The sequence below is a fragment of the Macrobrachium nipponense genome, chromosome 23 (genome assembly GCF_015104395.2).
Source record: "Macrobrachium nipponense isolate FS-2020 chromosome 23, ASM1510439v2, whole genome shotgun sequence".
Lineage (NCBI taxonomy): Eukaryota > Metazoa > Arthropoda > Malacostraca > Decapoda > Palaemonidae > Macrobrachium > Macrobrachium nipponense.
The window spans coordinates 22,356,596-22,374,434 of record NC_061090.1 but is presented as its reverse complement, the minus strand read 5'-3'; the positions used below and the strand labels follow the sequence as shown (position 1 = coordinate 22,374,434).

At 37.1% G+C, this 17,839-nt stretch overlaps 1 protein-coding gene across 4 annotated transcripts; it reads right to left on the bottom strand.

Annotated features, from left to right (window-relative positions):
• Positions 1-36: 36 nt before the first annotated feature.
• Positions 37-17,545, bottom strand: LOC135199382 (uncharacterized). Of its 4 annotated transcripts, none has more exons than XM_064227370.1 (4): positions 17,408-17,545; positions 3,909-4,243; positions 2,849-3,029; positions 37-2,309 (listed from the first exon to the last, which is right to left on the bottom strand). In XM_064227370.1, the coding sequence occupies exons 3-4, from the start codon at positions 3,022-3,024 to the stop codon at positions 1,142-1,144; spliced, it is 1,344 nt and encodes a 447-aa protein (XP_064083440.1). In that variant the 5' UTR covers positions 3,025-3,029; positions 3,909-4,243; positions 17,408-17,545; the 3' UTR covers positions 37-1,141. The 4 variants fall into 4 exon arrangements, with proteins under 4 accessions (XP_064083440.1, XP_064083448.1, XP_064083457.1 ...); XM_064227378.1 differs by lacking the exon at positions 17,408-17,545 and adding an exon at positions 15,973-16,790; XM_064227387.1 differs by lacking the exon at positions 17,408-17,545 and adding an exon at positions 12,166-12,445.
• Positions 17,546-17,839: the final 294 nt, after the last annotated feature.

Genomic DNA, 17,839 nt, shown 5'->3' with positions numbered 1-17,839 from the left:
ATTTCAAACTGAGATTAAAGGCCCACAAAAACAAGATTTACACAAAAAACATATATTTCGACTGACAGTAATTTAGTCCCTTGGAATGGGGACAGTGAGCAGGTGACAAGAACAAGCAGGTGTGGAGGTTGGAACCCTGATTTTGGTCAGATTGGTGGAAATGCGAGTGGTTCTCTGGCGGATGTGGTAAGTCCTCGTTAGCTCCAACCTGGTACAAGTCTTTTCTGTAGTTAAAATCAAACCAACCACCAACTGCCCCCCCAAATACCATACATTTCGACTGACAATATCTCAGTCCAGATCACTGAAGAATGTGGACATTGTGTGTATGACAAGAGTAGTTATGTGAAAAATGCAAGTAAGGAAAAACTATTTTGGTACGATTAGGAATGAAGGAGGTTTTTTAATGAAAGTATGATTTATAGAAGGTTTCCTTGCAATGAATTTGCGAGTACTGCAGAAAATAAATGTACAGCTTGCTGAAAGTAGAACAGTTTTGTACCTCCTTTGATCACAGAAATTAATGCCATGCCACATGAACTGAAGAAAATAGTTTATTTTCTTTCTGTCTTCACTACACGTTTTCACAACAACCAGAACATGAGTTTGATGTAAAGAAAATACAAATGGAAAAAGTATCCTTTCAATTGAATGATAATCTGAACATCCTCATGTAGTATCTGTTGAGGGAAGGGGGCTGGGAGTGTTGAACAGGTAGTTACATTTTCCAGATTCCGCTGTATCGGTCCTGAGATGACCAAAGAGGTTTGGTCTTTGTTCTTGGATCTTTTGAAATCTTTTCTTAATGGACAGATGTTTTATGGAAATAGTCTATAGATTTCAACCCAGGGCTGTGTGCAGACACTTTGAAAGGGAGAATTCATACAATTTTTTTTTTTTCTTACCTCATTATACAGTTATACAAAATTGCAAAATACAGTATTCCAAGAAGTAAATAAATGGAAGATATAGTGTTTTATTAACAATTTTTTTCCTCTTTGAATTGACAAGTTCGTCTGGTTTTATTCAGTAAATGTTTTTTCACCAAATGGGTGCTTCAACCTAGCCCTCCCCTCCATGTACACAGCCTTGCTTAAATAGAATGAATTGTATCACAGATCTGTAAATTCTGTAGTAAGCCTCATATTTCTTCCTCTAGTGTGATCATAGATACCGTTGGGGACCTATCGGGAGGTCTTAATGAATTGGAGGATTGTAGGGTGCCGTTATTGTACTTGGAGACTTGCAAACTGGTATCAATGTCAACCTCTTCTTTCACTGATTCTACGTGATCTGTCGCAATACTTATTGTTGGAAGAGGAGCTGTAGGCGGAGGTACTGGAGCATCGGCAGGTGGCTCTGCAGGAGAGTTCGTGACATTGCTGCTGTTGTCATTATGTTCTACACGGTCTATCTTGCCCGCCAGCAGCAGCAAAAATGTCTTGGTGTACTGGCAGGTCAAAGACACAACTTTCTTCAGCTCACTCCAGAAGACCTGATTGAAACCCAGAATGACGAAGTGTGTCACGTGTTCCGCCAAAAGCAGCAGGTGGGCCACGGCTCGGAAGACTTCTTCAGAGTAAGTTCCGTGGCAGTTCTCGATCTTCTGAGCATAGAAAGCGGCGTGAATAAGCGTGGGTACAGTGCAACTCACGAAAGTCACTGAAATGGCCAAAATGATATAAATGCGAGACAAGTCTCTTCTCTGAGTTCTCGCTGTGGAAGAGAGACTTTTGAACCTCTGGATAATGATAGCAACAACTATTCCCAGATTGAAAATCACGATCACTATTATGGGTAAAGCTGAAACAAGCAAGCCATAGAAGGCCCAGTATATCTGGCGCCACATTGGTTTCTCAGTTATGTAATGCAATCCATCGTTTATAAACCATACGCCGTCGGGGCAGGTATGCTCGTCGCTGCTTACCAGCCGTGCCGTTAATTCACAGGTAACATTACCCGGTTTGCAATGTTCTACAGTGGAGCAGGTAATTCTTACGTCGAAAAGTTGCTCGAGGTGTAGCAAGATGCATACGAGAATGGTGCACGTTAGTCTCATACGAATCACTGACGGTTTCTGAATTTCAGTGAATCTGGTGAAATTCCAAATGGCTAAAAATCTGTCATAGGCTATCCAGAGAATGAGATAAAGTGAAATGGTCTGAGTGATGTAGAAGATAGTGAAGAAAACATGGACGAAATATAGAGCATATTCGTATGATCGCAAGTTACAACCATTGAGAGATTTTACCGTTGGGATGCTGACGGTAAAGATGATGAAATCCGCCCCAGTCAAAAGAAGAAAGTATCTGCAAAATGAATACATAAATAAATTATAGTAAACGAGAACGCAAAGTGTCAGCATATATATAAAAAAAAAGACATATGCGAATTGTTGACAAAAACTATTCGAAATTATTACAAAACTTGCATATACGAGGTGAAGTCATACTTGTAAGGTGGCAAAACAGAAATGTCGGCTGAGGAAATACCTTAGATATTTTACCAGTAGTTAAGGCAGAGGAAAGAAATACTGAACCTTAGATTCTTTTATCAGTAACTAACTGAAATCTACTAGGTTTGTACAAAACTCAAAGCATAAGTGCAACAGTCGATATCACCCTGTTTCTGTCTTGGTGGCTGGGTGATCACAGCCGATGTTGCCCTCCTTCAACCCCAAAAGACATAGCATGTGTACGAATCTTGGTCTATATAGCATTCCCTTTAGGTCTTAGTTAGTCTCAAGGATAAGTGATTTGATTATTAATTAGTTATTCCATATCTAAAAGTGAGATATTGTCCCATATCAAATTAACAGACTAATTTATATAGTCTAAACTAGGCTTACATGTTAACATGGGTCGCCTTCATTTTTGTTCGACGAAGCACAATGAAGCTGACGATGCTCAGAAACAAGCCAATTGCAATTATTATGGGGAGGATGATCATGTAGCTCGTATGCTGTACATTCCAGATATCCTCAGGAATCGAAGCTCTATGGATATCATTACCTGTTGGATCCATTTTACCTGAAAAGACAAGAACTTTTGAGGCCGGGTATGGCGATATGGAACATGCTTCTTCGTCACAGTTGTTATTATCATTACTATTGTTTTTATAATTGTTTTTACTAGAAAAGTTAGTGAAAATTCATGCAGGAGAAACTAAAATGCCATTTAACATGTGATAAGAGGGAAAACTCTAAGAAGAAAAGAACAAATGGATTATGCAGTAGACGCAATATCAATCTAAGGTTATTAAATAAGAAAAGTTTAGAGTTTTCGTATGGATTTCTCCCGCAAGGGGGCAGTACTGCCAGTGCACTTCACGTGGTGGAGTGTAGGCAATACTAAAAGGTGTTTGCAGCATCCGTACGTCCCCTCGCTGCCCACTTTCTTTCAGTGTAACTTTAGATTCTCTTACTTCATCTCATTTAGGCTAATTTGTGGATCTCTTATTTCGCCGTCAATCAGTCCAACTCCCTCCTTTCCTTTCATTGTCTTAGAAGAGGATCACTAGAAGTTTCCCAGTACTTGACTTTATTGCATTATTTCATAATCCATTCATTCTGCATAAAGTTTAACCTCAGTATTTAACAAGTTCAGGTCAGTAATGGACGAAATGCTGAAATTATCAGCATCCTCTAACTACAGGCATATGGAGAAACGACTGAATCATTTAAGTTACAAATTGTAAAAAAAGTAGTATTTAATTGTAATTTAAGCAATCAGTCACTTCTTTTGTTCTTATCTTTCCTTTTTATATATATTTTTTTCACTTCACTAGAAATTTAATACCTAATGAGAGACCAACATTTAATATTCTAAATAACAAATCTTACTAAACTGCAATTGATAAAACAAATAAAGAAAGGAGTTTCTGGTTTGATACTGCTGAGATTTACCTACCCAAAAAATCTAATCAGTCAAGATGGATTCACCATAAATTTGTGGGTCTGATGTCCTTGAATGCAGGAAGCTGAGGGAATTCCAACACTAGGCTTAGCAGTAGGCCTTATCAGGAATTTCATCGATGTCTTTCGAACTGAGACAATTAACTTGAATGTTATAATGTCTGCAAAGTCCCGATTGATACCGTGGTATTGCATCCACTCGTTTGTTGGTGCTACAGATGATTGGCAACTACAGTACGAATTCCTTAGTCGATCTGAGTCCTGTTCCTTGCAGTAATCATATTTGTGCTTACATAGTAGATGGAGAACGCTTTCTGCCTTGGACGGGGACTGCAAGAGAAGACACATAGTGATTGCTGTTATATGAAAGAATTATACCTCTAAAGATGGATGGCTATGTCATTATTGTCACAATCAATTCGGAGTTAGGTGGCCTCCAGAATATTTTGAATTTGGCGCTAGTAAGTTGATCACTTCTGGGTGTCAAAAGAAAATTATGTTACTTTTACTAAATACAAATGAAAAGATACAAAACTGTACAATCGTAAAGAAACCTACCGTAATATCAGCATCTATTTTACAAACGTGCAATTTTTTAATGATTTACTTTAGTAAGCAGATTAAAAAATATAACTATTACTTTGGAATTATGTTTTATTGTTACACTGAAGCATTACTTGTTGATGTTGCCAGATAATAGGATGTATTACGCGTTTTCCATACTGTACTTATCAAGGTAAAAATTTGAATAAACGAAGAATGATCGTTGAATGATTTTAATTAGCACTTTCTAAAATGCATCATCGTAGTGTAACAGGTGATAATATTGGTTGTTGGTAAAAAAAATAAAAAGGAATCTAACGACCTGGCAAAAGGAAAAGGTTTGCACTTTGCAATTTAACAGTTGACTGTTTAGTGAAGACGGGAAAACGGCTACCGGGAAACTTTATGGCAAAATGCAAAAATTTAATATGTTCACGCACTATGGACGCACAGAAAGGTGAGTAAACGTTTTATAGGGATGCAAAGTTTGGGGAAACTTTATGGCAAAATGCAAAAATTTAATATGTTCACGCACTATGGACGCACAGAAAGGTGAGTAAACGTTTTATAGGGATGCAAAGTTTGCTCATTTTGAAGCAAGCAATATTTTATCTTAATTTATTACCTAGTATTTATTATTTTTTGAAATTTAAGTTGCCAGTCTTCTAGTCTAGGTCTATGCAAGGCCTAGGATGAGGACGTTCCTAGGATTGGTAGTCAACGCATTTCACTTTTAGAATTTAGTTTAGACGGTTTTCCCCCGTATTTTTCACGTTTTATTGTTTTTTTTGTGATTACACTTAAATACTCGATGAGAACACGGCTAGTGGTCCATATACTAGGTGGTACTAGGTCTAGTCTAGGCTAGGTTGTTCGTAGACGACCTACCCTAGGTAGATAGTAGTATTCTAAATTAGTTTCTGGTGAGGGTGGGGGAGAGGCCTATAGGTATTCGAGACTTCATATCAGTTGGATTGTGTTTGTTTTTGGTTAAATCTGAATTTCTGCTTTTTTCATAATTTTTTTATGGCACTGTAAGTCAGGATAGTATGGGCCTAGGCTAGTCAGGTAAGGACGTGGAGGCCTAGGTTAGGTTTGAGAGGTAAGGTTAGGATGCATCCCTTTAATTTGCTGTACCCTATGAACTACAATGCTCCAGACCAGGTTAGGCTGTGGCGGTCCATTGGATAAGAGCTCTTGTGCAATTGGCGTTCGGACATCTTTGCCCTAGCTAGGATAAACGACTGAGCAGCGACAATGCAGCCATCTCTCTTGGAATGTGGCCACTTCCCAAAAAAGTGTTTGGTATTTCTACATAAGCATTCTGCGAATTCGAAAGCCACCAGGAATTGTGGCGTCAAATGTATTTCGCCGTGTTTAGTACGAGGACTGGGGGTTAATTACAGTCATCCGAATAAATATTACTTAAAATTCTTGTTCAGGTAGTAAAACTGCATCGAAAAACCGCAACTGCTAAGTCTAGGCCGCCACGGAATAATAATATAGATCTACCAAGTGTTTGAATTATGCCATTATTTTGTAATATAGGAAAAAGCACTTAATTGAGAGGAGCATAGAGGTCTTGGTGTGCTGCCTGGATGGGCCACAACTCTTGACTGATGCTCATGGCAGCAAGTTCAAGTACTTTTTTGGGAAGGTGGCCGCCTTCCGGGATCGGTGGCCTCTAGGTCGCCACTCAGTCATTTGCCCTATATGTATTGTGTTGTTTTTTACACCGATTATTGACATAAACCATATATTTTTATTCTATAGTGTATATTGTGTATGAATGTAAACCATTTCCCTTTGTATAATTCACTGAGTTTTGGGTCCTCATGAATACCCTGGTTTCGTAGTTGGGTACCCTTTAATTATGGTGTATAGAAGGGTTGGTGAAACTAAAACGGGGGTTGTACACCTTTGAAAAATATTCAGAAATATGTAAAGTACAAAATAAACTGCACAGAAAATATGTATTTCATTTATTGCACTAGAAGTTATGATATACCTGGAATTACTGTTTTTATAGCAAGCCATGATTTATGTACCTACAAAAAATATGAGTAAGACTTAAAAGGTACAAGAAAAGTAGAGGGGTGTAAATATGAATGCTTCCAAAGGCACAAGAAAAGTAGAGAGGTGTAAATATGAATGCTTCCTTTCTTAACTAGACTTAAATTTGGCTAGGAGAGAAGATACACACATGCAGGTATATTTACATAATGTGTAGGTTTATACATTATATAAATATTAAATATTTTTTTTAACTACATGTCATTACTGTTTATTCCTTTTACTCACAATAAGAAAGACCCTTCTTTGGACAGCAGCGGGTAAGTTGCGACATTTTCTTGGGTGGTTCCGGCTAGAAACAGTGTGCTAAGGGACCCGCTAAACAAGAGGAGTATTAGGCCTACAGAACGGCTGTATTTTCAACAATGCCGTTTCTTTAAGAACCAATAATTCAGAATGTTGGCATATTCGTGACTTGGAACAGAAAGTTACCAATATTTAACTTTCACTTTAAGGCCTGGCTGATTTGGCAGGCATTTTCAGCAATATCAGTTGGTAATTTTTTGAATGGAGGAGAGAGATTTATCAAGTTATAGGATCCAAGGATTATAGTGTAGTACTTTGGTGTCTTAAGAAGAATGATTTTACATTCTATTGCCTCTTTAGTATATTTCCTAGAACTCATTCTTAAAGTTCTTCTGAAACTTCTACATTCTTGCTAAATTTTGTCTAAACTTCCACATAATTCAATTTTGATGTTCAAGTTGGCAAAAGGTTCAACTACTAATGTGTTCAGCAGTGTTGGTTAGTTTCTCTCTTCTTGAGTTGGAAGCATGTACCTCTATAGGCAACTTCATAAAGTTTTTAGGTTTCCTAGTTACGTATACTCTAAATGCTATACAGTAATAGACAATGCTCACAACCTGGATCACAGGAGGTCTTTAGGTCTGTGTAATCAAGGTATCTGGTATGCTGTAACTTTTCGGGAACCTTGATGGATTTAGCTTTTGACTCCAAAGCTGTTTGAATTTTGACTAAAAAGTGTTTTGAAGCAATTAAACCCTCTCTTGGTAGCCCTAGGACCTGTGATATGGTAAGAGAATTACAAGTGTTACAGAAAGCTGGTTTTTGGATGAAGATTACTAGTCTTTTGGTCCTGACCTGGGCTTAGAACAAAATATCTGTTTTGAGGCTTTTCCATTCTGAGGATTGTTCAGTGCAGGCTGGACCTTATTGAAAGGTAATGAGTTTGACACTTTTAATGCTATATAGGCAATTAGAAAGTGTACTCAAATAGAGTAAGCCTGTTATTTGAGTAGCAAACACTGCTATATCTAGCAAACATTGCTAAGTGTAAATGCTCTGCTACCCCTTTTCTGTTAGTTTCAAAATTTAACCCCTCATTCTGAGTTATTGCTTTGCTTAAGTAATTATATATTCATTATGAAATTTCTCAGCCACTGAGATAAGTAATAGTAATGGAAGGGACTCGACATCCAGGGGTTGGTCCTGTAGCTTGGGCAGGGATACCAATTTGTTCCCTGGGTAGGTCTAAAACCGGGACCCCGTTTGAAACTAAGGAGAGTCATATTTTTGCATATTTTTTGTTTACCAGTTCAAGGTCCTGTAGCTTGGTAAGGGACATCCTAGGTTGGTCTAGACCAGGGGCATCCAACCCCATGCCTGTGGGCCAAAAGTGTCCTGTTTGATTTTGGAAGTGGCTTGCTAGAGAAAAATAAGTAAATGTATTTTTCTCTTATACTATATCATAAAAATTATATTTACCGCTTATCCTTTAAAAAATATCCTTGCAAAATCTACGTATAATTACAAGAAAAGTTTCATTGGCGTCTTTTGTTTGTTACATCATATTTCCAAACAATGCAATTTATTAAAAATAACAAAGACTATCATATAAAATGCTGTACTAGTAACTGGGCTCTGGTGTGGCCTTGTTGTAACATTCTTCTTCTGTAGCTATCCCCTTTTCATCAGTAGTGTGCCGAGATCACAATTTTTTCCCCATTTGAATTAGAATGATCATATGTACAGAGGTGCTCAAATCTCATGCGACATGATTCTTTTTGTATCGTCTAGATTCTCAGACTCAACTTGACGTTGCCAAGTAGTGCTAAATTTTTTTTTTTCTTTATTTGTTGTAATGTAATGCATGCCGAAAAGTTTGCGAATTCACAGCTAGCCCTATTTTCTTTATGGTTAAATATATATGATCCGTTTTATGCATTGGTATAATTCGTAATGTGTGTGATTTGATTTTTTTTTTTTTTTTTTTTTACGTTGCTCAGTTCAAAGCGCGGTGTGATAAGGTTAGCGGTGCCAGTAATGAAAGCACACTAAACATGCTCCTCCGACTGGTCAACATAACCACGTCTGCAGCATTATGACAGTAGACCTAATACGCTCAAAAGTCATAACAACAATTTCAAAGTAAAAATATGAATTAAAACAAGTTTTCTTTGGATGTTGAAGTTTCCGGCTGTGTTTCAGCTGCCTGTATGTTGCAAAATATTTTATAGGCCTAAAAAAATAATCTAAGCCTTCTGAGATGTAATCAGTTACTGATGAATTTATGTGTAGAGAATACCTGTTCTTTGAGGAATATAAATTGCAACCAGTTTTCTTTGAATGTTGAAGTTTCAGGCTGTTTTTAAGCTGCCTGTATGTTGCAAAATGATTTATAGGACTAAAAAAATGATCTTAGCCTTCCGAGATGTAATCTATTACTAATGTTTTTATTTGTAGAGATTACCTGTTCTTGGAAGAATAAAAGATGATGATGATTTTGGTTATATGTAGAAGATGGCTATTAATCGAAATATCATAAGCATTAATATCAAGGCTTATGGAACACTTGTTTTTCAAGTGGTTTAAAATATTATTTTCTTAAAAGTCCTTCTGCTCGCTTTTGGTGTATAATCAATTCTTTCACAAGGTAACTTGAAGTGCAAGAATGTGTAGATAACCTCATTTGCTGTCTGGCCATAAATTGTTAATAGAGAGACGTGAATGGTAGGTGTAAAGTAAAGAAACCTAACACCTAGGCCTAGGAATAATATCTTGGCTTTGACAAAAGAATAATTGCAAAGGCGAATATTTGCTAGTATGCCATCACTTTTGAAATATTTAAGAAATATAACAAATATTTATGTATGAAAATACAAATATTCCTCTAACACATATAAAGTAAATGTTTTCAAGATAATTTCATAGTCGCTAATCATTGTAGACCTACTTATGTTACACCAGGTGGTTGTTGTTGCACCGACACTAATGATACGTCACACATGCTCCCCTCACACGTTGATATCGGTGGGCGCATTCTACTTTTGTATATTCATCTTTAATTTTTTTCAGCGTTCAGGTGTAAAAGCAATCAAATAGGACTATTTCAAATTTTATGCTTTCTTTGGAAGCAATATTATTGCTATGGAATTTTTTTTTTTCGTTCTTATATTTAACATTTGAACTGAGGTTTGATGACTACTACGTTTTGGTCAAATGCTTCAGGGATGAGTGAACGAAAATTTTGAAAATGTTTCGTAAGAGTTTTTCTGAAATTTGCTACACGTGACATTTTCTTGCAGTTTTGAAATATATGACAGATTTCACTCTTACTAAACATATTATGGCCTTATTGTATGCAATAATCGCGTTTTCGCATTGAAATAATAGATAAATAGGAAGCAAGCTAGTTGCCAGTTAGTGAATTTTGAACGAAATCGTATGGAGTAATATCGCATGAGATTTGAGCATCACTACTAAGGAAATAAGGGTGATCGATGTGCAGGTCTTCATTACCAATGTGTCATTTAATTGTCAGGGAAGAGTTTACAGTTTCTTTCAGTGGTGGATGCAAGCGATCAAGAGATGAAAAGTTTCATCATAATCCCACAAGCTACAGATGACTGCCTGGTGTGGTGAATGGTTCTGGTGAGCTCAAGGCATGATCTTGCAGTAATGCCATTATCAGTGCTGGGAGAGAATCTCTTAATTCTACCACCACTAGTGGTCAGGGTATAAGTCATGGTCCCATGTTAAGTTTTTTTTTTCCAGCACTGATACCTCTATAAACAATATGGATAGGTGTCTATTGTTTTTCAAGCATGAGAGAACTTATTGGTAGTAGCCTTTAAGGCTAAAAGGCCCTGTTGGCTTTGGCTATAGGCTTGTCTGAGGACAAAGACATGTAGGTATTTTTGAGGACAAAGACATCTAGGTGTTTTTCAAGGTGTTCAAGTGGAGTTTTCCATGTCTCTGCTATGTAATTTACCTTGGAATCTGTATTTGGTTCTTCAGTTCGTTATTTTGTTGGCTTTTGAACCATTTAGAACAAGCTCCTTGAAAAGAAGTTTCTATGGAAATTCCACAGTAGCCATATACATACACAGCTAACGAGTGAGAGAGCCACAATCGTAGTCTGATAAGATTGGAAAGGTTCTGTCTTAAGTGAAATAGAAGCCGGAATTTCTGAAGAGTAGGAATGTAATGTCCTTTTCATTAGGTTTTTGATTAAGGACTTTCATGCTAATGTCTATCCTTAATGAAAGGTAAACCACTGCTTTGGTTTATCTACATGGTGCAGAGATTAAATACAATTATTGCAGAGCATTAGCTCTTCTGGTTTGTGAAGGGGATATTATGTCCTGAATTTGATAGGTAGCCTTTTTTGGTCTACTGCATTTTAAACCTGGTTGTGGTTTTTGGAAGCTTGCAGGTATTCAGTGTAGAGTATTAGAAATGTACCTTTATGTACTTAAATTTTAGTTATCCTCCATTGGCTTCGCAGGGTTTTGGTATAGTAACCATGGGTGAGGGTGGGAGGAAGTAGATGGACAGAAGATGGATATTCGTAGAAAAATTAGTGTTCTTGTTTTTTTTGTTTCAATCTGTCTAACTACTGCTGGCACGGAAGTAAAAGCTATATTATGGAGAGGTATTTTAAAAATAAATCTTTAAGCACGTACTATTTACATTTTTATGAATTTGACCTACATTTAAGTAGGAACAACTTACCCAGTAAGCACCCCTTAAATAAATTGAAACTACAATAAAAAGTGGGTGGTTCGGTTAGTGGGAATAGAAAAAGTAGTCTAATAGATGGATGCATCCACACTTATCCTTCCCTGAAACTAACCTAAATCCTTCCCCAAACTAACTTAAAGAAACCAAGATGCTTATTCTAACGTATGGTACCATAAATGAAGTTCCTGCCATTTTTTCCGTCCTTGCCAATGTTCAGTATGACAGTGACTGTTATGCTTGAATCATAATAGGTAAAAACTAAAAAATATAAATATTTCATAAAATAACTACACTGTTATGATTGTATAAATGAATTAGGATCTGTTTACATTTGCTAATTAGGTAAACTATAGGCTAGTACTTTTAAGACGGACTTACTACGACATAGTACACATTCCTGGGAAAATCATGGCTGGTATTATGAAAATATTTTATGAAATTTACCCCTGTATTTAAAAACATGCCCAGTAAGTAGTTTTTCTGACAGTGCTAATTAGTGGTGGTGAGTGAACATCCTTTACTCAGTTTATTTTATTTATTAAGTTTATTTTATTTATTCATTTTTTTTTTACCGATATCCAGATATCCAGGCTCCCCTGACTAGTTATAACATTGAGAAAGCTATGGCTAGTATCCTGAAAAAACATTAATACCTGTACTTTTGAAGTTTACTCTTGTGTTCCAACAATACATTCTCTTGTCCGCTAAATAATGATGATGAGTGAAGCTTCTTCACACAATTTATTACCAGTAATTCCAGAATTATGCTTAATGATTCAACCTTCGTATCATACAAGCCCAACCTTTAAGAAATTTAAATAAGAACAATATAAGGTAGGTCAAGGGGGTCCATGCTTTCCTGACCTTTTATAACATGGCACCTTATGTTAGGTTAGGTCAGGTCAAATTAAGGTATACAACATCTCTGTGAGTAGTTCATCATGGTTTTATTTCAAAGTTTAAAAAGGATCTAAAGCAGGTATGTGGTGTGTGTGTGTGGGTGTGGATTGGTAGAACGTTTCATCTTTGTTTGGGTTGTGTCTAAATTAAAGAAGAAAAGAGTGGGATAGTATATTCATTAAGTACAGTACATCATGCAGCTCTTTTATATATACAAAATTCAAGGCCCCATCTTTCTCCTAACATGTGGCAACAGTCCCCTAGATTGGGTCAAGTTATGTTAGGATGCACCCTTATAATAATCAAAATCATTGCCACATTACTTGCTCTTTTCCCTAATTGTACTGATGACACTAACTTTATCTACCACCCATTGCTAATGTGCTTTTTTACTTGTTATCTCGAGACCAATAATTTTTGTGATCCATCAGTTAAGTATAAATAACCATTATTCTTGGAGCCAGTTCCGAGAGCTTAGCTTAACGCACATCAACTTAGCGAACTTCTGTACCTACTTAAATACTACGATATTATGACTATTTTCACCTACTCGGGGAGTAAGTTTACAAAGTATTTTGTTGTTCTTGCTGCTGCTGGTTTTGTTGGGGAGTAGGAAAGGTCTGTGACCGAGCCAAAGGTCTGGAAAAGGTGTTTTGTCTTAAGATACAGGAATTTTAAGATAGGATATTTATGATTCATTTATTAGAATGGAAATGTAAAAAATGATGTGCATGTTGAACAGTGCAGAAAAATTATTTCTAATAAAAAAGAGCATTTTAATTTTTGTTTGTGAAACGTGGCCTATTTGGCAGTAGATATTAGCACGTTTTAACTTATTTGGTGTACTGAATTTTAGAGGCTATGTTTCTGTTCAGTTAATATGTCTTTCCACTTATAATCGAGAATATATGAACGTTTTTAAGTTGTATCCTTATTTGATCCTTGTTGAGTAATAATTATGAAGGTCACTTTTATGTTGTTAGGAATGTTATGTTGTTAGGCATGTAATGATTTCAACTTATGCGTGAGGGGAAAATCTTGCATGCTTCCTGAGTAGGGCTGGAGGTCGGATCACGCTTGTTTCCAATTTAGATGATGTGCTTTGACATAAATCTCTTAAATTGAATGTAAAGTACAAGGTATTTTTTAGGCAAAGAACTATGGGGAATTGCTATTACCTGTGTGATATCTAGAAAATTTTCAATTGCTGGCTGTAATACAGGGTCCTCGTTATTTATTAGAAAGCCAGACCCCAAAAGTGTCTTGTTAAGCCGAGGTTCTACTATTTATGTTGATGAATTCTGCCATTTAATTCCTAACTCGTCTAGTTTCGCTTTGTGTAAACCAACAATTAGGTTAATATTATTCTTATGGCCAACCCCAAATGTAATGACCATTGTATGCACGGAATGGTTTTAAATGCATTAATTTCGGATGATTCTTGTAAAACCGGTTATTCATAAACTTTTGTCGGTTACATACAGTTTGGTCGACGGTGCATGAGTGAATACGAAAGAAGTTGTAACTCAATTGTTTTACTTTTTTCGCTGCCAGATACTTTTATATTCTATCTGTGTATGTTGAACAAATTATCTTGTGAATAATTTTTTGAGACTAACGATTACAAATAGATTTTGTATGTTTAGTGCGTGCTTGTGTGAGTGTGACAGTGCTAACTTTAGTAATCTTATAAGAAAAATGTCGCTATCCTCCCATCCAACAGGTTGTGACCCTCCACAGTGTACCATTAACAAGATATTCACAATCACAGCTTAGGCACTGTCTAGGTAGCCAAGGTAGACAGAGATACAATGTTTTAGATACTTCGGAAGACTTAATTCTCGCCGCCAACTGTTCCTTCTATTTCTCTCTCTCCTGGTTTTATTTTGTAGCTGAATAACAGGGGATCTTATACCTTCTTTCATACCCACAGCCATGCAATTTATTTCGTTCTAGTCACTCTCCTAACCCATATGATTTGATGATTGTTACATCATCGCCGTTGTGATTAACGCAAACGCATGATCTGTTTCGTAGCGAGAAACCTGATTATATCAAGTCACATTCAGTCTGGCGACATCTGTATCGAAATGTATAACGTCAGAATTATTATGGATCTTTAGAGGACTAGTGTTAGCTGGTTACAGACTGTTGCTTGCGCAATGGTCTGCGTAGAAGCTCGTAGGTGAAATATTGACAAAAGACTGATGTACACCCAAAGCAATATTGTATATTTGTTGCTTCGTTTTAAAGGTTGTTTTACGCCTTGTGTAAGTTTATATTCTTTTCCCGACTTTGAAGTTTATTTCCGGACGTCGATGACTAGGCCTTCTCCAGTTTACACCAATCACTAATCATTGTACAAGTAGTTCAAGCATGCGTCCTTAGGTGTGTAGGTATTCGTATCCTCTGTTCCACGTAAATTGTAGTATTTAAGATTTTTTCCCTTCTTCACGACTTGGGTTTGTGTAATTCGAAACTTCAAAAGAGTCAATTTACGCATTTCTTCATGTTGAAATTAGCACTGCTTGAACTTTAGCCAGTGCAATATTGAGAACTACCAGGAAACAAATGTTATATCGCAGGACGCTTGTGAGAATTAAAAAAAAAAAGTTACTGATGCAAATCGATTTTATGAATAAATACTGGAATCCTTTACTTCACAGGATAGATTATGAATTTGAACTCAAATGGGGGTGACAGCCAAGAGGGAAAAAGTCAATTATCACTATCACGTTCACCGCCGGAGGGCGATAAACGCCGTCACGTGGCGCACTGTAGGTAGGCATTACTAAATGTGGTTTCCAGAGTCCCTTCGCCCCCTGTTAGCACCCACATTTTGGCCTTTTACTCTCCCCATTGTTGCGTACTCTTCATCTTGCTTTCCAACCGCTTCAGTGCCCATTTTCCATAATCTTCAGCGCTGAATGGCGGAGAGTGCCCCAGTACATAGCTCTATAGCCCTATTCGTAATTAAACAGCTCTCCAACAGCGGCGGTTCGAATCCACTTGCAGTACACACATTGTGCTATTCACCTGTATCTTCTGGATGTTAAAGCCCTCGCCGATACTACTTTCACTTCGTTTGTTCATTTCCATCATATCCTCTTCCCAAGATTTTCGAATTATATTCTCTTTCCATAGACCTATCAACTTCAATGTACTTTGATCCATCCCCTTACGTATGCTATTTGAAGTTTTGTGTGTGTGTGTGTGTTCAATCACTGGCTTCCATAGACTAACTTAATTCCTTCTCAATTTATTCCTTAATTGTTTCTCGCACTTTGGACTCGCCTCCGCGCATCCCACCATCATCCGAAATCTTGACTCTGAATTGTAAGAGTAGACTGCTTGCAGTCTCGCACTGTTCAAACCAACATTTATTGCTCCATTAACATGATTCGCATTTACCCTCATAACCTTACTTTTGCTTTCATTTACTCTCACCTTTCTGCAAGTAATTTAAAACTCACTCATCTCTGCAGTTTCCCTCCATTATTCTCAATCAGTACTTTGTCGTCTATGAACATTAACCACTTCATACTCCAATGAAAACCCACCGTTATATTATGTGTAGTTCGGTCAGAAAGGTTAAGTAGCTTTGGTTCTGGTCAGTCTTTTCATGGGCAGCAATAGATGCCAAACTCTGTTGGCGAATAAACGTCTTAAAAAATATTCATGATGCAGGGTGTGTGGGCAGCAACCTCACCACTGATACTTGCTGAAAATCAGAAAAGTACAGATTCTGGGGCTGCTGCATATAAAGTGGAAAACTTTAGCTATACATGTGTCCTCTTTGAGGTTGAAGTCTCATTCCCAGTCCATTACTGTCCATATGCCCGGTGGGTATTCGGTGGAATATTACTGATAACGTTTGGCATTGTCCGGTAGTTATCTAGTATATATTGACCAGAGCTTGCGTTGCTTTATTATTACTCTCGAACATAAAATCGTGTTTTATATTAAAGATTGACGCATTTTTCCTCTCTCTTCAAGAGAAAACGCGTATCCCACCGAGAAAAATTCCAGTTACACTCAAAATAGCAGACGCGTCACCTCCGGAAAAAGTTGACTTTTGTGAAGCGTAGAAAGTCTCCTGTTCTGGTTACTACCTGATCTATCAGGTGAGTTCTGGTAACTTCGTGCTTGACAGCTACCAAGGCTCAGATGATTGACACTTACTTTGTCAGCATTCTTTGTTTCCAAAGCTGGTTTTTTGTAGGAAAATTTTCCGTTTATTGTTGATGATGTTTTTGCACTTATCACTGAAAAAACTTTTCATTTGCAAGTGCTCGTTTTTAGCTTGTTCCGTAACACTGACACTGTTTTTCTTATATGCACGGATTTTTCCCCATTTTAAGGATCTCCCCACCCCCCACCCGCTTTTAAATTTTCTAACCGTTGGCTGCTTTTTTAAAAAATATTGTTGTAGGCTATTATTAATGCACTAAGAAACTTTTGTTAAATTCGCTTTCGAAGTCATTATAAACATTTTTTCCAGATAATTTCTAGTATGTTCTCAGATTTACGCATTTTAACTTTCCATATTGTCACTTCCCGCGATGTAGTTTGCACTGTATTCTTTGAACACTTGAAGAATCTGTTGTATACCAACTTCCTTCCCTTTCCATATTGCTTGAGAATATCACATCATCAACCCGATGCCCAAACTTTTTGCATGTTTTCCAGGTAACTTTCACGCAAAGGAACAGAATAACGGTACTAAGACTTATTTTGTAACCTCATTTCCATTTTTCCATTTAACGGAAATATTTTTTTTATATTTTTTTCGATTAGTTTCCATTTTTTCTAGTAGCGACCATCTTTAAATGTATTGCTTTTCTTTTAAGAATCTGTTCTAACTTCTTTTATTTTTATTGAAATGCAAACTTATTTAATGTAAACTAACAACCGCGTAATTTGACGGCACAACGTTCACATTAATGGTCAGTTAAAACAAAGATTAATAAATAGTGACGGCAGATATAACCATACCTCAGAGATCGTACGTGGCACTTAGACTGAAGCCGAGTGTTGTAATAATGCGATTTGATTCATATCCTTACTCGGAGAGAGAGAGAGAGAGAGAGAGAGAGAGAGAGAGAGAGAGAGAGGAGGGGAGGTCTTGGTGTGCGGTATGTGCCCTCATTTCCGTTCATGTGTATTCTAGACACGGTGGTGTAATTCGATTATTTCATTACACTTGTATTAATGTCTTTGGCTATACGCGATTTTGAATTAGTAATTTGCCTTGAAGTATCAGATGACAGCGAGATTTGACACCCATGCTGGTACCGACGCACTCGACGTGGTTCGGAAGTCACGTAAAGCCGTTGGTCCCGTTGCTGAATAACCACTGGTTCCATGCAACGTAGAAACACCATACAAACAAACAAACAGGAAGAGGATCGCGGAGGGACAGACAAA